General features: G+C 36.7%; 2 protein-coding genes across 9 annotated transcripts in view; one reads left to right on the forward strand and one right to left on the reverse strand.

The window, feature by feature from the left end:
* Positions 1-26,197, reverse strand: part of LRBA (LPS responsive beige-like anchor protein) — an 813,910-nt gene that overhangs the window by 305,977 nt on the left and 481,736 nt on the right. For all 8 annotated transcript variants that reach the window (XM_055085920.1, XM_028491755.2, XM_055085924.1 and 5 more), the window contains exons 38-40: positions 21,655-21,779; positions 13,598-13,744; positions 10,958-11,094 (exon numbers count right to left, since the gene is read on the reverse strand). In XM_055085920.1, coding sequence (XP_054941895.1) covers positions 10,958-11,094; positions 13,598-13,744; positions 21,655-21,779 — 409 coding nt within the window. The remainder of the gene's footprint in view (positions 1-10,957; positions 11,095-13,597; positions 13,745-21,654; positions 21,780-26,197) is intronic.
* MAB21L2 (mab-21 like 2) lies at positions 5,899-6,978 on the forward strand. The gene has a single exon (XM_007111318.2). The coding sequence runs from the start codon at positions 5,899-5,901 to the stop codon at positions 6,976-6,978; it is 1,080 nt and encodes a 359-aa protein (XP_007111380.2).

The raw sequence follows: 26,197 nt of genomic DNA on the forward strand, positions 1-26,197 counted from the left end.
GGTGCTGTTAAAGCTTCTTACAGATAGTTTAATATAATTACTTCAATAAAATTTCATCAACTAATACACTAACAAATTGTGTTTGGGTTATTTACTTTCCTTCTTGTTTTTACTGGAATAGTTTTTAAATTCAGAGAATTTAATCGTTATTTATTGCCCCTTTTACATCTTGACCCCCTAAAAAAGAATTTTTTTCTTAAAAAATATTTTTATAAATATATTGAATGATTAAGCATATATGAACCAAACATTTAGCAACTGGACAGATATTTTAAAGTTAGATTTTAGAGGATAAGCATATATACAGGTAAACACGTGGTCTTTTGTTTTCCAAAAAGTATAAATCCTTCAGAGAGTTGGTTTTTTCAAGTCAATAACCTGATTATTTTTTGAATAATTCTAAAATGTTTTCCTGGAAAACAAAATCATATAATCTAAAATCTGTATACTCTTTAGGAAAGATTATTGAAATACTGTATGCCATTTCTAGAGATAATTAATGGGTATCCTTTAAGTCCCAGCGATATGATAAAGTAAAAACTGCACTGAAGTTTAACTCAGTAAGCACATTTCTAAGTAAAGATCAGCAAAAAATAAAACAGTTTAAGCATTTTGTATTCTCTGGAAATGTAAACAGGATTATAACTGTCAGATGTACAGAAGCACTGACTGCAGCCATTAGTTTGGTTTTGCTTCTGAGAAACACAACATGAACTACTGAATCATTTCTTTTCAAATCCATACATTCCCTGCAGCAGTTCAAGCTCCATCAGCAGTGCAAGAATGTATAAAAATGACAGGCAAAGAGCATTAGTTTTCTTTTTTCTCTCATACTGTTTGCCTGTAAATGGAAGACAGGGCTCTTTCTCAAAGCACTTAAGCTGAGTATGTTTAAGTCAATTGCTGAAAGAAAATATGACTGAATTCTCTATGCAAGAAAGTATCATAATTGGAGAAACTGAAAAAATCAAGTACTGTGTTATTATCCTAGAATAAAATATTACAAGATTAGCATTCTAACTTAGTTGCCCATTATTCTTCAATTAGAAATATTTTCAGTTTTTTAAGTATTCTGTCAACTCATCACATTATTTTAGCACCATTCATAAAGTACCTGGTTCTGCTTCTAATTTTAAATATAAAAAGGCGTTTAAATTAAAACACACACATTTTCTTTCAAAAACATCGTATTTGTATAAATAGTTAACATTTTGATTTCCAAGTTTCTGTACCCATAAGTGTTTCACTGAAAAAGGAAATTCAATTAATAATTAAAAGTTTATTTAACCACGATCAAGTAAAGATAGGCTCTAATGTATGATCTGGCTACTCTTCTGGAGCTTAAACATTCACATTTTTTCAAAAACTAGCACAGTAATTTCTGTAACTTGACTCAATTTTTTTAAGGAAATGGGAACTTTTCAGACTAAAGTTTAAACATACATAGTTTATAGTAACTAAAAACATGCCCACCTCACTATCATCATCTAAATTCTCATAAATGTTCCTAAGTGTAAGGACGGTGAAGGTAAATCCTAGAGAAGTCTGAAGGTTATGGGCTTCATGAAATCCAAAACAAAATATTCAAATCACACCCTGAATGTCCTCTTTCTCTTTTTAGTAATGTCTGTAGTCAGACCAACATGATAGGTCTGGCAGAAGCATGCTGATGTTGGCACTGCCTAAACCAAACAAACAAGATGTTTAACAGTCAAATAAAATGTCCTGCAGCCTCCCTAATGAATTTGTCAAGGACCATCAGATTTCGCTCCCCCTCTTTTGCCTCATTAACTCAAGTATGATGAGACGGATTATAACAAGAGAATACAGATCAATCGGTCTGAAGACTTGAAGTGGCTTTTAGCCTCTAGAGTTTCTTTCTCTCACTTGGTCTCCTTTAATAGAATACGGTATCTCCTGCAGAAGGGGCTGCCACTCCGTTTTAATACACCATCAAGGAGCTGCTGATGGACTTCTATACTAACATACATAAAAGCAGAGGTGACAGGGGCTCTTCAATTACAGCCTCCTCGGATACCGTTTCCCCCTTCAATTATTCAACCAGAGGAAGAGCGGATCCGCAAACACACAGCTGAAGCAGCTCTTAGAGCAGAGGCAGCCAGAGTGAGTTGGGGTGGGGGAGGGGAAGGAAGGGAACCAGCAAGAGGGAGCATTATTTGCTGGAAGTGTTTAAGTTTATTGCTCAAATGATGTTTCTAATTAGTACCACGGCAATAAATTAAAGTCGCCTTTGTTTTACTGATTTATTATTTACTAGAGCATCTACCTTGGACAGGGTAAATTGGTAATGAATTGTTTTTAAATCAAAACATTTGTAACATTTTATCATTCCCTGGGCCTCAGTACGTAAAAGTGGAGAAGCGAGGGGACAAGGGTGGGACGAAGCTTGGTCGTGCTGACAGAGCAGGGAGGAGAGGAGGAGTGGGGTGCCGGGCGCGTGGTGGCGCCAAGACCCGCGCGGCTGGGGCCGCCCCACCCGAGAAGGGCGTGCGGACGGAGGGCGCAGGGCGCCTGCCCGCGGGCGCGGGAGCGCGGAGGAGGGATGACGCCGTCACCCCGGGGCGTTCTGCAAACACTCACTCCCTGGGGCGTCGCGGGCCCGGCCGGTCCACGCGCGAGGCCTCAGCGGCTCCGACCGGGGGCGAGGGGCGAGGGTCGGGGCGGGGGGAGGGAAGCTCCTCACCCTCTCACCCCGCCACCAGTCTCCGCCCAGTAACTGCCCTCGGGAGAAGCCGCGAGGGATCCTCTCCTGGCGTTCACACCACTCCCCGCCGCAAAGCGCCCCTCCTGCCAGTAACAGTTCCCAGAGCGCCGCCGTGGCCTCGTGGCCAATCGCCGGGGTGCCGGCAGAGCCTGGGCGTCCCACACGCGCGGACCCTGAAGGCGCCGGCTCGCGTCCATCCTCCGGCCGCCCGGGCTCCGACGCCAGCCGCACGCACGCCGGAGCCCGCGGCCGCCGGCGCCGCTGCGACTCCTGAGAAGTCACTAAAGCTCTGCGTCCCGGAGTCCCGCGGACGCGACTGTTCGTCTCAACTCCTGGCCACTGAAGACATCCCTGGCAACAAATCCGACTTGACGAAAAGAAGAAAAAAAGAACAAAGTTCTTTGGGAAGAGACATGTAGCTACGAGAGTGAAAGGGTGACAAGATACCAGTGGTCCACACCAGATGTGTAAGAACGAACCAAGGAAGTCCAAGCATCTGACATCAACTACCTGATGAAACAAACTTTCCCTATGCAACTGAATTCAGGTTCATCTGGTTCAGCCTTAAGACAGCAAGTCAAGCCTTCCCACGGGGTTTTGCAAAAGCCGCATACCAGGTTTTTGCAAAATGAAGTCTTCGCACAACCGGCTTATAGATTTTCTTTGTTACAGCATTATCGGAGCACATAACGTCCAAACTCTAACTAAAAACATTCCCATCTACTTGATTTGTCTTAAAAAGACTCAGAATCCACACACCTGAGGTTCAAACATAAATTCTAAGCAAATCAGAAACACTGTTACAGCTCTTTCAACCAAAAGTACCTAAAGGCTACCATGGTACAGCTCGGAAGTATAATACATATACTAAAAGCACATGCATGAGTTTCACTGAAATGCCAAGGGAGGAGTGAAGCCATCTGTGTAATCAATAACAGGATAGTTATAGATTTTTGCAGCAGTGAAGTCTTTTAAAAGCAAGAGTCAATTATGAAAATAAAATGAGTTTACAAGTGAAATTCTGTACTGCCTGAAAATATACTCAAAATTAGATTTACAACATTAACATTTTAAGAAAACTTTAAATCAGGTTCATATTTACTTCCCTTCATTTTTATTGTTTAAAATAATTTTAGTAGCTTATTTAAAAAGTATATCCAACAAAATTTTACCATATATAAATCTGCACCATTTCTCACAACTTAAACATTTTCTCTCTGATAATAAGTTACTCCTTGTAACAATAAAGTAATAAATAACATTAACTATATCTGAATCTTAATTATGAAGTAATTATCAAACAAGGTGCTTGTACCATTTTTGCCCTGCCTCATTTTTCAACAGCATATGGAAATTACTGAAAAGAGATTTACGATTATAAACTCTCACCCCATGTCCACTCCCCCCACCCCCCAACTGGCACACATATACAGCAATTGCTCTGGCTCTTGGCAACAATGGGAGGGGAGGGGAAGAAAAGGGAGGAAGACTTTGCCTAAGGAAAAAAATCTAGAAAAATTTAGGTCCTTTCCCAGATTTCCCTTCCTCCTCCATTTGCCTTCAAGCGAAAGTAATTTTGTTAGCGTTTGCACCTTCTTCACAATGTTGATAGAAAAAAAAAAAGTGAACCTTTCTGAACCACTGCTACTCTCCCTTGAGCCATTCCAGCCATCTCCAAGAAGTCCCTCCTCTATACACTCTTTTTCTTCCTTGCAATTGATAAGAGAGGAGGATAAAGAAGAGGGGGCTGCAAAATGTGTGTGAGCATTTGACTTCTACTATCTCCTCCTATTTTCTTACTTCTCTCTTAACCCCCTTTCTTTATCAAGTGCAGCGGTGGCTGCTACCGTTTGCCAAGCATGCCTGTCTTCTCTCCCGGATTGGCTAAAGCACTGACAGCTCCAACAGCGATTGTAGGAACTGAAGCTCCACCCCCCTCATGATGGCCCAGGACCATTCATAAACTAAATAACTCCAGGAAACAGCAACGAGAGAGAGAGAGAGAGAGAGAGAGAGAGAGAGGGAGGGAGGGAGAGAGAGGGGGGTGCTGGGGGGTGGGGTAAGAGAGAGAGAGAGAGAGAAAGAGGGAGAGAGGGAGAGAGGGAAAGAGAGAAAGGGAGGGAGAGAAAGGGAGGGAGGAGGAGAGAGAGGAAGAGAGATTAGGAGGGAGAGGGAAAGAGAGAGACATCGGAGGGAGGAGAGGCGACTCAGAAAGTGGAATCTGCACAAGCAACCTAAAGGGGGAGGAGAAGAAAAACCCTCGAATCGTTATAACTAAACCCCAGATGCACCGCAAGCAACGACTTCGTCACACTAAAATAGATTTTGTGACGGCCAAAATTATAAATTACGAAGCAGAAATGAGTATCAAACAACTTCCATCGGTTTGCACCTAGAGAAAGACAAGAAGAACGCACTGCAAACAAACCAACCCAGTCCAAACAACGCCTCCAGTAGGAAAAGAGGAAAACCGCTACAAGAGGACCCCCTGAGAAGAGACCAGACCTACACGCTGAGAGTGCGGGGCATCTGCGAACCTCTGAGTGTGCTGCGGACTGAGTTGCACTTCGCCGCTCTCTGGACATTAATTACACCCTTCACCTTCCATTTGGGGGAGGGTGAGGAGAAAAGCACTCACCTAATCTGAATAAAGAAGTGCTACCAGCGTGGGAGAGAAGTTTAAGAATGAAACACTGAATGTTTCGCTTTTATTTTTAAATTTACTTTGGCATTTAAAAGACCTCATTTCCAGATTTCTGGGCCATCTCCGCTGCAGACGTCTAAGCCTAACCTCTTGGTAACCTGAATTTTTCTCTCTCACCCTGTCTCCCCACCCCCCTCCCCTTCATCTCGCCCGCAGGCACATCTTTATTTCACATATCAAGAGAAAGCAAAAAAAGTCCCAGCAGGTACTTTTCTTTTTCAAAGATCATCCTTTTTGTTCTTTTTTTCCTTATTTTCTGGAGAAGAAAAAAGCTTTCAAAAGAGGGGAAGGAAAGAGCTAGACGGCTGAAGCATCAGCCGGGCAGCCCAGGTGGAAACAAGAGTGAAAGTGGGGCTTAGGGGAGCGCAGCGCCTCTTTCGCAAGCCGCAGGGCCACCACCAGCGCGTGAGCCTTGGATCCCTCAACGTACTGCGAGACGCCGGTGTACAGCCCGGACCTGTGCCCCAACATGATCGCCGCTCAGGCCAAGCTGGTTTACCAGCTCAATAAATACTACACTGAGCGCTGCCAAGCGCGCAAGGCGGCCATCGCCAAGACCATCCGAGAGGTCTGTAAGGTGGTCTCGGACGTGCTAAAGGAAGTGGAGGTGCAGGAGCCTCGCTTCATCAGCTCCCTGAGCGAGATCGATGCCCGCTACGAGGGGCTGGAGGTCATCTCGCCCACAGAATTCGAGGTGGTGCTCTACCTAAACCAGATGGGCGTCTTCAACTTCGTGGACGACGGCTCGCTGCCCGGCTGCGCGGTGCTCAAACTGAGCGATGGGCGGAAGCGGAGCATGTCTCTCTGGGTCGAGTTCATCACAGCGTCCGGCTACCTCTCGGCGCGCAAGATCCGCTCACGTTTCCAGACGCTGGTGGCTCAGGCGGTGGACAAGTGCAGCTACCGGGATGTGGTCAAGATGATCGCCGATACCAGCGAGGTCAAGTTGCGCATCAGGGAGCGCTACGTGGTGCAAATCACTCCGGCGTTCAAGTGCACCGGTATCTGGCCTCGCAGTGCTGCACAGTGGCCTATGCCCCACATCCCCTGGCCCGGCCCCAATCGGGTGGCGGAGGTCAAGGCCGAAGGGTTCAACTTGCTCTCTAAGGAGTGCTACTCGCTGACCGGCAAGCAGAGCTCTGCGGAGAGCGACGCCTGGGTGCTGCAGTTCGGAGAGGCTGAGAACCGCCTGCTGATGGGCGGCTGCCGAAACAAGTGTCTCTCGGTGCTGAAGACGCTGCGGGACCGCCACCTGGAGCTGCCTGGCCAGCCGCTCAATAACTACCACATGAAGACGCTGCTGCTGTACGAGTGCGAGAAGCACCCGCGGGAAACGGACTGGGACGAGGCGTGCCTCGGAGATCGGCTCAACGGCATCCTGCTGCAGCTCATCTCCTGCCTGCAGTGCCGCCGCTGCCCTCACTACTTTCTGCCCAACCTCGACCTTTTCCAGGGCAAGCCCCACTCGGCCCTGGAGAGCGCTGCCAAGCAGACCTGGAGGTTGGCCAGGGAAATTCTCACCAATCCCAAAAGCCTGGACAAACTATAGGGTGCTGGGGACTGCTTGAAAAGCGACACAAACGGGAATGCTCTCAAACACACAACACACAACTCGGCGACAAACAGCGGAAACTCCAGACACAGACTTTTATGTAAGCCACCTAAGAGAAACGGAAACCTGGCAGAAGACTTCCTTAATTAACAAGCAAACAAAAGGAGAGCAAACCAACCAAACACACAAAATCACATTCTTGCACAAAAGTGATCCTTCTCTTCCAAACAATGTGAATTTAAAAGGTCACACAACAGAAGCAATCGGGCTTTGCCACAACAAAATGAAACCCAAGGTACATTTTCAATCAAAATATAGTAGTTTCTCCCTTTTCCTTCTCTCCCCCTCTTCATTCTCCGTCTCTGTCTCTGTCTCTCTCTCCAATTTGTTTTGGGTTGCCTGAATGTTGTCACCAAGTGAAAAAAAAGTATTTAATTATATGTAAAATTTCTCTTTTAAACAAAGTTTTGCTGATGTTAAATGTATCTCAGTGCCAATGTCAGATGTGCCCCTCCCTCTCCCACACCTCTTCCCTCACCCTAAGCAGTCTTGTTGAAAACAGTAATAAAAATATTACTTTACATTGTAAATGACTGTTTGTGGATTGTTCTTAAATGAAGGAAGGTGAGATCACAATTTATTATTTACAATATAAAGATGTGAACTTGAGGGATGCAAGAAGCTTCCATTTTAACTCTAGTTTGCAAAATTTACAAATGCAGCACATTTTGTAGATTTAACGATTCAAGTTCCCACCAAAATCTTTAGAAAAGAGAAAATATTAATTTTACACAACTATAATATGTTTGTTCTGTAGATTTTAAGACTAAAAGTAATATCTTATTTCACACTTGAAAGAACAGATTTTGTATGGAAGAACTGATTTTGATCGTAATTTTTTAAAAAAAAGTTTTTTCACATTAAAAATTAAGATATTTGCTCTCTCATGCCATAATCTAAAAAAAATGCACTGCGTCTGAATTATAAAAGAAACATTAGGGATCTTTTCTGAATGGTTAACACAATGAGTTATACTTATCCTTCAATCATCTGTCCTCTTCAAGTTGTAAATAATAAAACTTAACAATTAAATCAGTCACATTAAAAGAGGATAAAATGGATATAGCGATACTCCTTTTCTCTAGCTAATGGTGATATGAACAATCCAGATTTATAAATTACTTCAAGTTTTTAAATGGCTAGTTATAAATGCTATAACTATGATCATTTTTTAATCAAAGTCCCAGAATTATTCAGAAGTAGCTTATACGCAATTTAAATAAAAAAGGTTTTAATACTATTTTATGAGCAAAGAAAAATTAAATATAAGGAAAGTATGTTCCTCCTCTTTCTGCTTTTCTAAGGTAACAATCCAGTGCCTTCACTTCAACGTTTCAACTTTAACAAACGTTTCTTTTTAATATAAGGAAATATCCGATTACAAAAATAAAATAATTAGTAAAACTGAAAGCATCCCAAAGGAACTGGTTCCTCTTCTTTATGCTGGAGGTAACTAAACTCCATTAGATATGTTAATGAGAGGCACAGGTACCGAATACATGTCAGATGTTACCCTTTAATATTTAAAATTTATGCTTTGAATTAGCCCATTTTTTTTAAACTTACTGAGAAAATCCAGGAATGAGAGATACAAAGAAAAATGTTCTACAAAGCAATTTTAAAGATCCGAGGAAGAGGGCTGAGTGGGGGAGGCAGTGTGTGGAGGGGTGAGCAGGACAGCAGAGGTGGAGCTCTGAAGAGCCAGGAGCTGCTCAGCGCTCCGGAGCCTCGTTCACTTGATAAAACAGGCTTGAGTTTTAAGATTCCTAGGTAAAAATTCCGTACTAAAAATAGTTCTCAGTTAGAACTATAAACTGTGATCTTATCAGTTCTGAAATCATCTCTACTCTTTCCACCTATACTATATCTTTTCCAGGTCTCTCTTCCTGCAGATGTAGAATAAACTCACTGTAATACTAACTGGTTCAGACAAATATACTAATTTTTTGAATAATACAAATGAACTTATTCTCTAGGGAAAATGTCCTGATTTTTTAAGAACAATGTCAAAGCAAGAAGTAGGTGCTTACATTTACAAAGAAATTACTTAAGGGCACAGTGTTTAGTTGAAAAGATATAAATGACATTTTAAAATGACCATTTTCTCACTCACAGAAGTATTTAAAGCATTAGACACGTATCTCCCTCCAACTATCCCAGAGAAAAAGTTTTAAGTCTTGACAAGGAGAAATAAAAATTCCCCAATTCCGTATCTTTTTTTCCATCCTTATTTAATTTAATGCAGGTATCATCAACAAAGAAGGAAAAACACTCCAGTGTCCTCATTTACAAAATACCTTAAAGCACCAACGTCTATACAAAATCAAAAATTCTTCCAATAATGGGCTGAAAATTTTTTGAGAACATAAATTAGCAAAAGTTTTGATTTCTGTAACATTAGGCGGGTTGCAGCGGTACAGACCATTTCTGTATCTAGGCTCAAAGATCCTGTATTGCACAAGCAGCAGGGAAAAAAATTAATTTAATGATGCTGTACAGAATAAGATCAAACAGAAACAGAAGTTATAACTTTCCCCAAAAGGAGTCAATAGCTTCAAAGATCCTAATCACAAAGATTGGCAGGGGTTTTAATAATGAGGACAATTCATTAGATATGTTTAAAATACATCACATTTTAGATTTTAAGCCAGGTATGTCTAAAAGCATAATAGAATAGTATTCTGAATTAAATTCCGGCCTAACTCACAAATTACCATAAATTAGAGAGTTTGAGTAATTTTGGTTACCTTCCTTTCCTAAAGAAACTACAATACATTTTCAGACATTTCAGCCATACAACAAAGTAGAAAATTTTTCTAGCTGATATAATTTCAGAATTAAAGTTTTCTCTACGTTGGATTAGCTACATTCTCAAACTCAAAACAATCAGTTCCAGCATAGACTTCCTTTCCTATAGTCTACCAAGTCCAGTCTTAATAAAAGCAGCAATGCTGAACCCAAGTGCTAAAAACGTGTGTAAGACAAGATATGATTTGTTTGTAAAGTTTTTCATAAAATTATAACACTTTCATTAAGAATGACTTTGAAATACTTCTAAGTCACTAAAATTTAATAATTCACATGATTCCAAAATCAAAGAATTTCCTACCAATAAACTCAGACACACACACACACACACACACACACAAGCTAACAGCCTGTAAAAGAAATTACTCAATTTTTAAAAATCTCTTCTCTTTCTACAGGTTGCTTATTTTGCTAATTTTAAAAGAGACTCAGAACAAATTCTACCGTTCACTTTCATGAAATAAACCTAATTTTGGCTTTATGGCTATGCCACAAATGTCTCTTAGTAAAATAAAGTTGCCATGGTCTGAAAAGTAATCAGAAATACATTTTAAAGGGGAAATTACATTTTCATTTAAGCATAGGAATTTATGCAGTACCGTAAAATTGACTACAGGTAATGGGAAAAAGAGGTATCTCACACATACAAGCCATGCTTGCATGCATGTCAGAGCAGCAAGTCAGGAGGACAAAGCAAGGAGAGTGATATATTGGTATTATATCCAGAAAAATATAAAGGCCAAACAAAATAATTCCACTCTCAATCTCACTGAATTTTGTAGCTTAATTCACTCTGGACCCTTTGAGGCAAAATATATTTTATAGACGATATTCCCTGAGGTTCTCCCCCCACCCCTGAATGAGCTAATGATAAATGCAATTAAATGGAAATTGTTTTTGAATCTAAATGAACTTCAATAATCTAACTAGCTGGTAAGGGAATCATAAGCTAAAGGAGATCGTCGCCTTGCATATAGGCAGAAGCAATTCAGCAAGAAATTCAAACTAGTTCCATCAGAGTTTATTAATGTCAGTCCTACCCAACAGCAGCCCACTTTCCCATCATTAAAAAAAAAAAAATTCCATAAAAATGAAACCCACTCCTCACCTTGGGGTCAATTTTCTTGAAGTTAGGGTCTTCTTCATCCACCTCAAAATAGAGTTCGGAGGAGGTGACAGAAAGAGTGCCCTTTACTACAACAGAGGGGGCCACAAGCTGAGCTGGTGTGCTCAGGCTAACAGGACCTGCCAAAAGGAAAAGACAAGCCAAACAAGTTGGAATGATATTTTTCAAAAACCAAGTGGATTCAGGCAGAAATTTCATTTAATTTTAAATTCTCACCTCTAGCACTAAATTGCCTGCTTACCCCTTTTACACTTACAAATTCTGTCCACCCCAAATCTCCCTCCGAAAATGCAAAGTTAGGGTTCTCATACTAAGATATCTATAATAGGCGGTTAATGATAACAGTAAACTAGGATTCAATTATTTTATAGGGAGTCGGCCTAGCTTTGGTCTAATCTCCTGGTCAGAAGGTGGCTCTGCCTAAATAAGTCCATCCACATTCCATTTAGAAAACAAGCCTCAGGCTATCAAACAACATAGAAAAACAACCAGGAGCAAGGAAGACTCAATAGGCTTCCAAGGCCAGAGGTTAGCTTAGAGTTTGGCTGAGGCATGATTACAAAAAGATTACTAGCTTATTAATGAAGTGAGAAACGTTAAACCATATTCTCTGATAAAGATTTTGTGCCAGGTTGGCACAAAACCTCTTCCATAACAACTTTACCCCATGAAAGATTGGTAAAAATACTTCTTTTCCAAGCCTGCCTTTCCATTGTTCAATATTGTTCAACGCGTCCAAATCTAGTATTAGTGTAGTTCAGGGACTCTGGGAGTAAACAGCTGGAGGGTGGGTTTCCAAGTGAATGAATTTTTATTGGAATAATCAAATCTCCACAGGGCTTATCAAAAAGACAAATCAGCCTGCTACTGAAAACAACAGATTCACTATAGATTGAAGAGCATAAAGTATATTAGAGCCAAACCTAAAATAAGGACTAAAAATAATAGTTATACAATATATATTTATGTAGAGAGAGCTGTAGTAAGTTTTTGAAATCCCACGTAAATTCCTCATTGTAAAAATCCTATAGGTGACGAAAACAGCAAGACAAGATTGGCATTTATAGTTCCGAATTAATATAGTGCCTATAAACACGGTACACCTATTCAGGTAATCAATGGGTGAATAAGTGTTTCAAAATTCAGATGAATTGACATTTCCATCGATTGTTAGAAGGGTGTTGGTCCTTAATCTCACATCAATCTTAATGTGTGCCAGAGGGACAATAGGAGGGATGCTCTGCAGAGATCAGAGCAGGTTTTGCCCTCTATTCCCAATGTACAAATACATTGTGTTTGCAGATGGGCAGCAGATAACTGCAGAACAGCCATGATTTCCCAAAGCTCATCCCTATAAATGGATGAAATAAGCAGCTATGTGTTCTTTTGCTGTCTCCTTTGCCCTCCGTACATTAGCATGTAATCCTGAGAAGAAATAACATTTTTTCAATCATTCTCAGACATTCAATTACAGGGTAAGCAGACAGCTGCAGGAGCTAGGGCAGCCTAGGTCCTACAGAAGACCCCCGACAATTTCCACTTCATTTCTAACCCACACCACTTTATTAGTGTGGATTACTTCTTAATCCTATTTCCATTGTCAAGATTATATAATTAAATTCCCCTTTCACCTCTATTACTGTATGAATGTATTACTAGTAGCAAGAATAGAAGCAAAATAAAGGTGGAGGAAATGAGTAAATGGATGTGAAGGAAAAGACCAGAGAATAGATAGCAGTGTCCACCTTACTCTCTATTCCTGCCCCAAATCCCTTAACAGTAAGCTCCAATTAATTTTATTTTACTTTACAGAGAGATTTACAGCCATCAGAGAAGATGCCATCATCTGTTTCTGCTTTTCATTATCATTCATTTCATGGTTGCGGATATGTCACTAAATAAAAGATTTTTCATGCCTTTTAAATTATCAAAATAGTAGATTATGTAACTTTCATCTACTGAAGATGTAGAATCTTTCAGACTTTCCTCCTTGAGGGACAGAGCCACAGGCATTAAAGAAAAAAAGGCATTTAATGAATGACTAAAATTTCAAGCTAAACAAGAGAATTTTTCCCATAAGGGAAGTAAAACTGAAAATCTGCAGAGCGCAAATCAAAAATTGCTACATCAGATAAAATATGTGAATCCTGTGAAAAGCCATAGCATTCTTGGAGTGGATTTTTTGAGAGAGTTAAATGTATATGCAGCATGTTCCCTAAGACCTGTATATCAAAGCAAATAGCTCATCTACCTCCAAGCTTTATTTACAAAGCAACTGGCATACTTTTACTTACAGCTCTCATTTTGTAGAGATTAGGTATCTCCCATTAGATAGGTGAAGCAAGTTTGTTTTGTTGTTGCTGTTTTTGTACTTTTTTTCTTTTTCAGTAAAGATTATTCATAAAAGAAAAAGATGAGTAGGGTAAACAGAATAGAAAAATGACAGAGCAACTATTGAAGATTGGGGGGAAATGTTTAGAAGAACAAAAACAATCTTCATTTAATGTAATTGTAGGTGTAAAGCTGGTAGTCCTGCTTCTTCAGGCAGAGCTGAAAAAGTAAGTAATTAGATGCGTGTTGGCTCAGAGCTAGCTGAAGTATGTGCACGACCCCTGAATTTACCGGTGAGATTCTCTAAATCTTTCTCGTCCACGGATGACAGAGTATCGTCGTCGCCTTCCAGGAGGATCTCGTTTTCCGAGTTCTGATTTCCTAAAGCCTTACTCTTGATGGACTGTTTTCCTTTAGCAAGAATATCTTCATCTGCAGCTGAAATGAAAAGGAAACAAAGCTGTCCATCAGGTCTGGGAAGAGCACCCTGGCTGAGGGGCAGGGAAGTGAGGTAAGGATAGGTGGCCCAAGATGGTCAATCGTTTTTACCCAGAGTCATCCAGGGCGGGGAAAGTGATCAGGATGGCCCACACGCTCCTGCTGACAGCCATGATTCCCCAAACCTAGTCTAATGTTACCTTGAACAAGAACCCTAATCCCATTAAATCTGACCCTTGCACTGCTCACTAAGCCTTTTATTTACTTATATTTAGGGCAGAAGAGGGTTCAAAAGCAGCACATTTTTTTGAAATTTGCTAGTAGAAAAAAAAAATGAGAACTTCGTTTTGGAAACAATGCCTGCTTAACACTGAAAAACAAGGAATACTGATTTATTCTTGTGAAAAATATTATAACGACAAACATTCTGAAATGGTTGGGGTGTGGCTGTGAAGGAGAATCCATAAATACAGAGCTAAGAGAGACCCACAGCCAATGAGGATTTAGGCGAGATTCTGAAGCGGTATCTGACACGAATAAAGCTACAGCAGCTCTCAGAAGCGGCACGCTCTTCCTCTTACTCCATCCTCCCTCTTTCCTTCACTAACCTTGCCCACATTTCACCCCACCCACACCCCTACTCCAGCCCTTATACAAATCTCCAAGAGCAAGGCAGTGTGGAAACTAAGTGGAGGCTCAAACACTACCTCCTCCATGTGTTTAAACTAAAGGGCTAAGACACCCCGGGGGCAAACATAACAGAAAGCCTGGGATGAGAGGCATCTGGGCAAAGAGCCTCACACCGCCTGAACTGGAGCAGCCTGTGGAGAGCAGCAGCGCCAGACTCAAAGGCAGTGTGACAAGGCAGCCGGAGGGAAGGAAGGAGGGAAAGGGTACAGCAAACATAGAGAGTAAAGCAGCAGCTCTGCGGAGCACCTACAGCCACCAGCGGAACCAGAAAGAGGAGCAGGGCAGCAGCTGAAAGGAGTCAACACTGAAACTCAAAATTCTGACTTCAAAACCCCATATATCCCTTCAAGGTGACTCCCATTGCTTTGAGCAGCTTTCTCCTTAAGAAATACATAAAAGCAGATACTAACTTCTGGACTGGGATTTTTAAAAGCCCATAGTGTCACATAAGGGAAATTTAGAATCCTCATTACACTTACTGACATTCCCAGTCTCCAGCTAGGGAAATTCCAGAGGTAAAGCACCTGATCCACCAGGCAACAGCTATTGATATAGAAATAAGATGGCTAGGCTTTTTGCTCCACTGCAGTATCAGCCTAGGCATAAGGCCCCAAACCCAGAAAGGATAAAGCACTCAGTCTGCAGTAACATGACTAATATTTATCTATATAATTTATTCTAAATAGTTAAACTACATGTATCTTACCTAGTTAACTAGACAAATCAAAGCTTCTCTGAGTTTAATAGGTATGGTTATTTGATAATGTTAAAGGTAAAAGTTTATTTTTATCATATTTATTGTAAGTTCACCATGTATATCACTTATATGTAATACTTATGGCACTACTTAAAAGAACATAGAAGCTTTCTATTAAATAAGAAAGTCACAGGAAGAGGCTTTCTATATTTAGCTTTGAATACCCTCTATGGATGAATAAAATCTTATTTTCCTTCATACCCACATACAGCATAGTATGCTGTACACATATGAAGGTCTCAATAAATATTTGAAAAGAACTAAAAGTATCTCATTGAAATGGCTCTATTTTCTTAAATGCTATAAAGAAATATACCCAAAAAACACTAATTTTTAGGAAAATAGGAGTATGAGTTTTTATATCAGTTTATATTTCAAGCATTTATATTTCCTTACCTTGAAATCACAAACATTGCTCCTAGCCCAAACAAGATCTTTTTCAATTTACTATCAATTTTACTAAAAATAAATTGCTCACTGAGAAACACAGGAGAAATCACCATCTTCTATAGTTTGTTATAACATAAATTATAATAAATTAACAGTTGCCAGTCAGATTTTAGTACAAAATCAGTATGCTACATTCTCATTTCCTGGGTTTATAATTCCTTCATCAAAACAGAAATAATAATAATAATAATGCTAATATTAAATACACTTATCATGTGCCAAAGTACTCAAAGCACTTTACACATTTAACTCATTTAATTCTCATATACCCTCTGCTAAATTCTCCTTTTCACATGAGCAAACAGGCTCAGAGAGGTTATATAACTTGCTCAAGGCAACACAGCTGGTGATAAGTAGAGTCAGGATTCAAATCCAGTCAGTGTGGCACCAGCATCTGGGCTTCTAACCACTATGCCATAGAAAATGAGAATAACCAATATACAAATATGAATGTATATATAATTTACTGGTTAGTTTACTAATTCTTATGTTTCTCATAATGCATTTTAAAAACCTTTAAGTCAGGATTATAATAAATAAGTACAGAATAAAAACATATTCATTTCCAAACCTAAATTTGATGAGCATAGGCCAAACACATCAGAAAAAAACTAAATTCAACAGCTCGATCATTGCTTTCTCTGATTATTGCCATACATGTCCTGAAGTACACCAAGCTTATTTGAAAGAAAAAAAAAGAAGGAAAAAACTCTTTAATCTGAAAACATTTACAAAAAATGACAGTAAGAGTAGTCAGTGGCAATACACAACGGTTTAAAATAGCTCAGTAAATAAATTACATTCATTTCAATGACCACTAAAAATAACTTTTTATCCCTTCCAACTGAAATTTTAAAATTTTAAATATGTTCTCATCATGCTGACAACAAATGAAAACACAATAGCTTTTGAATTAAAATTTTATGAAAAAAAATTTAAGTACTATAGGTCTACTGTACGCATACAAACACCACTTTTATTTATTTATTTACTTATTTTTACAAGCTCAGATTCTGGAATTGTTCAACCTCAACTGAAAAAGCTCTTGTCATGGAAAATATGCAGCTTACTGATATTTAGAATGGTTTTCCTGTAATTAACTCCCCCTTGAGGATTTTAAGTTAGCAGCAGTAAAATTACCAACAGTACTCTAATACACACCACATGCGCTGGTGTTCAATTCTCAGTGGTCTAATAGCTTTCTGCTACAGAACTTTTTTTTTTTTTTCAAAATTAGAACAAAACTGTCCCAAGCATAAAATAAAAGATAATTATCTTATTTATATGTGCTGCGAAAAGCATATTTTTAAATTTTGTTTGTCTTATACTCATTCAACCATTAAAACAAGAATCAATTATTTTAATATTTTCTGTGAATATATCCTACACTTGTATAAAAGTTAATTGGATGAAGTCAAAAAATATACTTTTGGTTCAATTTTAAAGCTTGATTCAGATCTATTCTGGTTAATGAAATTATTACCAAACATGATAACTGTTTAAATTTCTCATATCACTATCAACAAACTGCCTTCACTAATCTCATATATTATTCGGATTTAATATTTATCCTAACTTAATAACCAAACTGCAATTGTTACATAAAATTGGAGAAATCTGTAAAAAATGTTTTCTTTGAAACGTAACTTGTGATTCACTGAGGCTAAGAGCAATGAGAGGGCTCAGAGAAAAGCTGGTCCTCAAAATGTAAAGTTCAAGTTCTTCAGAGCTAGCTCTGGGCATGAGTTGATTTATCTATGCAACACAGACTAGGTAAGTAAAATTAAAACAGAAAAAAGAACACAGAAAACTGTTCTACCTATGATATATAAATCCCTTTTTAGAAGTCCACTGTGCAAGTGAACTGGAATTATCAATAGCCCGTATTATAGTAAAAAAAATTGATACATTAAGAATTAGCCACTTTGTTAATTAAAAAAAAAAGATAACTACTAGGATAACAAAGTGACCTCAACTGTACATAAAATAAATATGAGTGTCCACTTAGTGTGACATGCAGTACATACCATAACTGTTTATTCTGAACACGACAGATAAAGAATACCTTACATACAACTATTGTCCTCAACTAATTCCCCTTTATAGTTTATGTAATTTCCAAGGTCAAGAAAATTTACTCTAGAAAAATTAGTGAAACTACAAAGGATAATTAGGAGAACAAGCCAAGTTCATCTCCTAATGATCATGGGTTTCTCAAAAGTTTTAGACACAGAACCTAGTGTATTTGATTCTAAGAAGGAAGCAGTAGTATCTGGCATTATTGAAGATATGAGAGAATGACATGATTTAGGATCTTTACATGGTCTGTCATTCCTAGAAAATCAAATGAGTTACTTGTATCATTCCATGTGATTGCAAGATACTTTTAAAACTATGTTAAATACTCCTCATATACTTCTATTAGCATGCACATTCTCTACAAAATAAAAATGTCTTAAATTCAATAGGATTCTAGTGCTAAACTGCTTTAGCATTTGAATTAAAATCAATCCACCATTTAAAACATTTTTTACATGGCTTAAATTTGAATATAAAATTCCCATTATATTTAACAATGAATTTTAGAAGACAGCACAGCACAATGATAAGAAAATCTGACTAGTCATCAGTTAACTTGGGATTTAGCTCTATGTCTACCAAGAATTATGTTGGACTTTTGTTTCCTCAGTTTCCTTATCTGTAAAGAATAAAGTTAGACTAGACTTTAGCTTTAGGTTCTTTTCAGATCTAAGATGCTCTGATAATAAATAACTGACAAACTGGTCTCTGTGCATTAGGAGAATGTTACGAATCATTACAACTGATTTCTAATAAATTTTAAAACTATAAAATTGGAGAAAATGCCCTCAAGAATCACATACGCACCTCTGCTTCCTGCTGCTAATTTCCATAAAGGATATTTAATCATAAGAGGAAGTATTAATTTTAATTTAAAACTATGACTCAGTTTCTACAAAGTTAAAGAATTCTCCCATTACAAAGTGACTTTTATAAATAACCACTTTGGAGGGTCTCTCTTTGAAAAATTACCTGAAGCTCTTTTCCCCAAGCAAGTTACTGTGAACTTGGGAAGGGCAATTAAATTGTCAGAATTAAAAAATTTGTTTTTAACTAGAAGGTAGCCAGAAGTAGAGTCATGGGGCTGGTATTGATCGCCTGAACAGAGAACATCACTCTTCAGGTATTTACTCTGCCACCCTTACACCAGAGGCTTTCCTTCAAATCAAATCAATCTATAAAATAGATGGTTTGTACTACTAAAATACATAACTAATCTCCAACAGTATTTCTATTTAGATGTCCTCCTTTGACAATGATAATATAGTTCGTGATGTTTTAAGATTCTGCATTTTCAAAATGTCCTGTCTCCTGTCCTGATTTGTAAATCAATTACAAATAAAAGTGAGAAGTCATAAAATAATATGAAACTGACATACTATCCTCAGTAATATCTATTTTAATTATTCAAATTCAACATTGAAGCACAGTATTCATCCACACTAAATTCTGTGATTTCACATGCTTTTTGATCACATTAACTGTTTTGTTCTGCATTCTCGATTCTTAATATATTTGTTTTTATTAGCTTCCTTATTGTAGTTAAGTTAGGATAAAAAAAAGTTTCACAATTAACACAGAATCAAAATTGAATGTCAACTACAAGATACTCTAATTAATAAAACATTAAAAAATTAAGCTCTTCGCCTACCTAATGTATTAGCATAAATTACACCGACATCAAACAATACCACACTACAATCTGTGTGCTGAGTTCCAAAACTAATAGTTCTTTATTATTTAAAATTAAAAGTATATAAAATATGATTAGTTAGAGCTTTTACCTTTTTTCAAAAAATGTTATATTAAATATAACATATCCCCTTAATTGGAAGCATCTACTACACATTTAGTTAGATTTTAAAAATATATTTCAGATTTAAATTTATATTCTTAATCTTTCAGAGTACTTTAAATATTAATCATTATGAAACTAGCATAAAATATTACCGAATAGAATGGAATTACATAAAATGCTAAACTTTACTTCTCTCTCTTAATTTAAAAGTGCATAATAAAACACAGATATCATTAATATTATGTAAAACTTCCAATTACTATTTAGAGTAATTACAGTGAAATCTGCTCCTATACAGGATTTTAAGTATTCAATGACAGTAAGCACTGCTAATAAATATTTTTTTTAAAAATCAGACTCTTAGCATTAAAACAGTTGACATGATAATGTTATTTTAAAAGGTAAAGTTCAACAACAAAATTAAAATTTACTCATTATGAAATATTCTATAATTTCCCACAGTTAAATGTACTATTTTTGATTGAAATGATTTTAATAAGCTCTGTATTAAATCTATACAACAAATTTTAAATTCAGTTACTGCTATTTCTTTCAGGATAAAGGACTAACAATTTGCCTATATGCAGTTTGAGAAACCAGGTCCCCCTCTCCAGCTATAAAAGGAAAATTTTTCATAAAAATATTTGTATTGTCATTCATAGACTTCAGAACGCACAACTCAATGTTAAATGACAGTTAATAAGACAGAAAGATACTTATTAAATTTTAAGTGCATATGGTAACATCTTTTTGACTGAAAAGAATAAAACTACAAAAAGGCTAATTTTTTTCAAAGTAGGGGTCATTAACCAAAGCCAAAAAAACAAAAGCAAAATGAAAGAAAAATAAAAATAGATATATAACCCTGAAATGTATAGCACCACGTAAAAAGTACTTGAACCTTAAAAGCAAAAGTGGCCTAATTAATTCTACATCTTATTTCTCCTTCTCCACCTCCTGTAGTTGAAGATTCAGGGCCCTGCAACTATTATTGCTTTTAGATCACTTTGTTATTGACTATGCTCTGTATGATCATTTATTTTAAAGGACTGATGTCACATTTGGTGTTATATCTGATGACATATTGTGGACATTTTCTTCCAGAAATGGCTCTTTAAGGCTGAGTGCAAGAGGTTAAGCTGCCTGACTGAGGCCAAACCTAAGATCACAGACTTGTAATCTAAATTCTTAATATCCTTCTTGAAAGTAATTTAACATCTACTTTGTATATTACATACTATCATTTAACCATAAGCTGCTGCATGTTAAATACCCTGAAAAAGGGAAATTAAAACTATTTCTCATCTTACTAAAACTAACCAATATTTATTTTATAAAATCAAAAACAATTTAATATGGAGAGGTACATTTTCTCCCATAATCAATAAATCTTAATTGGCTTTCAAAAATTATAAAACATTATGTGAAACCCTATGATCAAAGAGAGTATATTATCAAATCCAAAGGACTTTTTCAGTTTTTCCAATTTGCTCATCAGGCTTCTACCTAAACTGAATCATAGTGCCATGCATTATATTAAAAAAGGGAAAATGTTTTGTTAAGCTTTGATAACAAAATGATGCAGAACAGGAACATATGAAAATAATGTCTATTCTCTTTTTTCCAGGAGGCGTCTATCACAACCATCTACAAATCAAGGCTCAGAAAGTATCTAAGCACTTGGACATTTATTACCAGCTCTCCTGCTTCATCATCTCATGCTAAAATACCATGGTTGAGAGAAAACTATATACACACACAACAGACCTAGAAACGTATTTGGTTTGTAAATGCTGTCTTTCTGATATTCATGGATTTAAGACAGGCATCCTGGATTAATTTACTCAAAGCTGAATGTGTCACTTAAAAGAAGAAATATTTTACCTTCCTACTCTGAAACAAAGGGTCTATGTTAAGTAAGTTTTGCATGTATAACATAATAAATAAATACACTTGACACCATAATTTAATAGGACCCTACACTAACTAGAAAAAATTGAACTTCTGTTTCTGGGGTGAATAACTGTGAAATGTGTCACTGGACCATTTTACAGTACCTTGTAGTAATGAAGTTATGCTCTTCATTACCAAGTACTGTACCTGCTGCTATTGGCAAGGAGTGGTTTATACACTGACCGTGTTCCACGGCTGTTTTTAGTGTCGCTTCAGGATGTGTCGATCCTAGAGGGTTACGCACAAATCGTCGCCGGCGCCGCAAGTCATCTTCCCAGTAGTCGAGGCGCCAGAACTCACGAGGACGACTACAATGAAACAGAGAAGCCACATATGTTAGCAATTATCAAACAGCGTGGTAGCACTGAATTTCTGCATAAAGCTCTCCTTGTTTGCTCTGCCTTTTTTTTCCTCCCATTCCTCTTAATTCTCCCTCCACCTCACACTCCCCTTTCTGCAATCTTTAACTTAGGTATGTCCTTGAAAATAACAATATCACCTTCCAGTCTAAGGAACTCCTTTTCCTTTTTCTTGGAAGGTGAAATGAGCACTAAATACATCATTTTGAAATGAATTGCTGACAGTGTGATCAGTTTCCCCACACTCTAGTGGCATGTGCTCTGATTTCAGCCTCATTTCAGCCTCAGCAGGGCACCTTTCTCTGTGGCTGCATTTATAAACCAGAATAGGGAAAAGGCTATTATAAATATGGTATAGCATTACCTATATTAATCAAAGTCTGTCCCCCTTCATTTTTCTTCCTAATTTGTGCCTTTTTGCACAAGGTCAGTAAATCATACCGTGAATTCTTGGTCCAGAAAGTGTTAACTTTAATGAATATCTCAGTTACATGGTTATGCATGTGATAATAAAATATTACTCTGTTTAGATGTGCAGGAATTTAATTAAAATAATCTCTTAAAATATTCATTACATTTAGCCCCTGAGGCTTAGAACAACACAAGAAAATGCATTTCTTTTCCATTTACTGTTCTTAAATAAACCATTCCTATAGAGTGAAACAGCAATCTATATTCAAGCAAATCAGATTGGATTTCTGTTTTATGTAGTCTGTTTTTATATTTAATTAAAAACTACATGCTATATGATGTGCAATAATTGCTATATCAAAAGCATACTTTTAGAAATGTATTTTTTAAAGGGTTCACACAATTCAAGTTCTACTATATTTTCCCCAATTACGTAGATCTTTTACATGGCAATATATAAATGTCAGCTTTCTCGCCTATTAACTAATCGTGATCTAGCATGTTGTAAAATATTTTCCTTAAAAAAATCTCTGCAGAATGTATTTATTCACTAAAGGTACACAACATGAAAACCTCTAAGCTTCAATAATGAAATTTAAAAATTCATAATCAAAACTTCTGCAAAAAATGACTAATGCAAAATAAAATCTCACTTGTATTTCATGAGCTAATAAAATTGTACCTGTCAGCTTTGACAAATTAGTAGCCTTGACCAATTGAGTCCCAAAATACCTACATAAAAGTTACCCATATTTTGATGTTTTAAAGATGCTACCTTTAAAAATTCAAAATAGATTTGTAAATAAGTACTTCAGTGATTAAAAATTATCTCAGATTAATAAAAGCATAGATAACAAATAGTGCATTATTTAAAGAAGATATTTTTAAAAAACGATAAGAATCTTATGCTCTTTTCTGAGAATGCTGGGGAGACAAGGGAACAGCAAAGATTTCCTTTGTTGATTTTGATCATGCATAAAGAGGAAGAAATATAAAGTAATCTAAATGGCATACAAAAAAGTGTAACAATTGCAGTCTTCGAAAAGAAAAATTAAAAAGCTCTTATTCTTCTTTGTTATTTTGCTGTCCACATTTTAAATGAAAACTAGTATTATGATTTCATTTAAATTAAATAAGAAATACATACAGAAGTTACATATAAGCAAAAGAAAACAGTTGTTTGAACTCAATTAATAATATAAAATTCTCCTTAGGTGAGTGGGGAAAAGGCAGTACACAGATGGCTATGTGCATGGCTTTGATAGTCATGAAGCTTGGATAGGCACTTCATCATTCTGCCTACCTACATTTATCTGTTAAAATTATTATCAAATATCAGCCAGGGTGCAGTCGTGAATCACAGGCTGCTCCTCGTCTTCAGGGGAATGATACAATGAGGGTCTATTCATCAGTGCAGCAATCGGCACAAGTAATTAGTTCCCTAGACTGAGATCTCCTACAAAGCCTATTTCAGTCAGCACCACAAACATATGACGGTGTAAAGCTAATGAAAGCTGCTAAAATTTGTTAACCTTTTCTGCCATCAATCCTTCTAATATTCTATGCTTCAGTATTATGCAAAGGTGGTAAATTATTAATTTTTCATTTATCCATCCTTCTGAGTCAAATTAAGTGATGTCATTCTTCTTGCTAACAACTAAAATTACAAGAGATGTTAAGCTGCTATTATAAAATTATTACTAAATTAGGTAACAATAGAGTCTAGCATAATGCTCAAGAGTGAAGTCAAATCTGAATGTTATTAAAGAATGTGTGTAATAATTTTTGTCATACAGTAGAAAAACGAGAGGAATTATAAAATCAGTCACAAATTTGCCAGAAACTCAGACAATATCTATGAGAATAATAATCAAAATTAGGAGGAAACAGAACTATAATATTTATTTTTGTGCTCTCTGACACTAACAAATAATGGCCACAATGGTGACATTTGGCTGAAACAAAAGCACTGATACATTAGAAACTGAGAAATTGTTCACATAGTAGAAAAAATTTTGAGGTAAGTTTTACTTACCCTAATTATGTACTTCTGCCTTCAAATTTAAATGTTCTACACAAGATATTAAAAAGATACCATCCAAATAAAATAATCTATACCTCATCATGATAATCTTTACACCCCCCCTGAAACTACATCTCAGACTATCTTCTCATGACAAGTACTCTACCTCCTGTTACAACAACTTAAAATAGTCTCAAGACAAAACAAAATCACTCATTTCAAACCACAGATCTAGAACGGATTACAAAAATCAACTAGAGAAAACAACAATTTCAATACACTTTTGAAAGTCTCTCCAGGTGATGTAGAATACAAACCTTCAAGGAATTTACTCAAAATGGAAGAGTTATTAACTTCATTTGAAAAAAACAGCATTTATCATCCAATTTATTATGGTTAGAGTGATACATGTTCTTTGAAAAAAAAAAGGCATACTCATTTTTTTCAGATGAAGATAATTACTAGCATGTTTAAAGCCATTTACATAGAAAGAGATTAGGACCTGAAAATTCACTGTTTTCTCCCAACTCTGCTCCTTCCAACAACATACAGTCTCAGTGTAAAGCTCTTATCACCAAGAAAATGAGTCACAATTTGTGAACAGTATTGGAAAGGGGAATGTGTAGGTTTCAATCATCAACTTACTATAAGTTTTGATTATTCACATAAAGATTTCACTCTTATTTAGGAAATATTGCCACCCCCTCTCCAAAAGCCCCTTCTAGGGGAAAAAGCATATGAAATTAGAAAATTTGTGAAATCAACCCAACATTCTTCTCTTAAGTTTATTAATTATAAATAATAACTTATTTAGAATTAACTAAATAAGTTATTATATATTTTTGGAGTTATCACCATGGTATGGCTAGAAAAATTTAAGAGACTCCATGTATTCAGAAAGACTCTTGACTGAATACATGCGTGAATAAGATGAGAAATCACTTATTCTGAGAACTTAGAAATATATATCTAGATCACTATATACCTATACCTCTATATATCTGTATCTATCAAAAAAATTACATTAGAACTACATGATGCCACATTCACAAACTTCATCTATATCCATTTCTACTAATAATTAAAACTAAGATCCCCAAAACTTTTCAAATTTAGGATGTAAGCCTAGGCTCTGTTAGATCTGGAAATAAAGGCTTCTCTATAAAAGGTCTAGTAGTTAGGTCCCCTTTCAGTATACAAGCTCCAAGTACTAAAACCTTTGATTAACAGGAATATATTTGTCTTTGGCAAGTTGAGGATGTCACTGAAATTAAATGCTCTAACTTTTCTTTCTAATTATTTCTCTCCCTTTCTTTGGCCTAATTTCAAAGTCTAAGATTAAAATGACAATATAGGTCTAATTGTCTATTTGAAAGTCTAAGCATAAATCATCTAATTATCTATTCACTTTTTTAAAAACCTTCACATTTATGTGTTTGTACACATAAAACTTTAACGTACTGCTATAATCTACATAAAATAATATAAAACAATGCCATTTTTATTTACAGAATATGTCTCTGTTCTACAAGAACAAAATCAGATAGATTGTTGAAATAAATCTTAGAAGGAAATACAACTCAAGCATCAATAGATAGGCTATTTGTTCTCCTCCTGTGCCCACTCTGGTCAGTGATTTGATCTAGTAAAACAAATGAATAAGAATGAGCCAAAAGACAATCAGTTGGAAAAGGAAGAAATATTAAAACAGAGAATCAGTAAGTAAGGGATGATCCACATTTTCCTCTAACAGTTGAACGGTTCAAATAATATATTATTTTCCACATGTAAATTATAAGACTTCTTAAAGTTCAGTTTTCCTCAGAGAAAGTATGGCAATCTAATCAGCCTATTAACAGTGTTGAATGGATGGATATTGAATTAGACTCCTAAAATAATTTCTAATCATAATGATTGACTCTACCTTGAGTCA

The sequence above is a fragment of the Physeter macrocephalus genome, chromosome 7 (assembly GCF_002837175.3).
Source record: "Physeter macrocephalus isolate SW-GA chromosome 7, ASM283717v5, whole genome shotgun sequence".
Taxonomy (NCBI): domain Eukaryota; kingdom Metazoa; phylum Chordata; class Mammalia; order Artiodactyla; family Physeteridae; genus Physeter; species Physeter macrocephalus.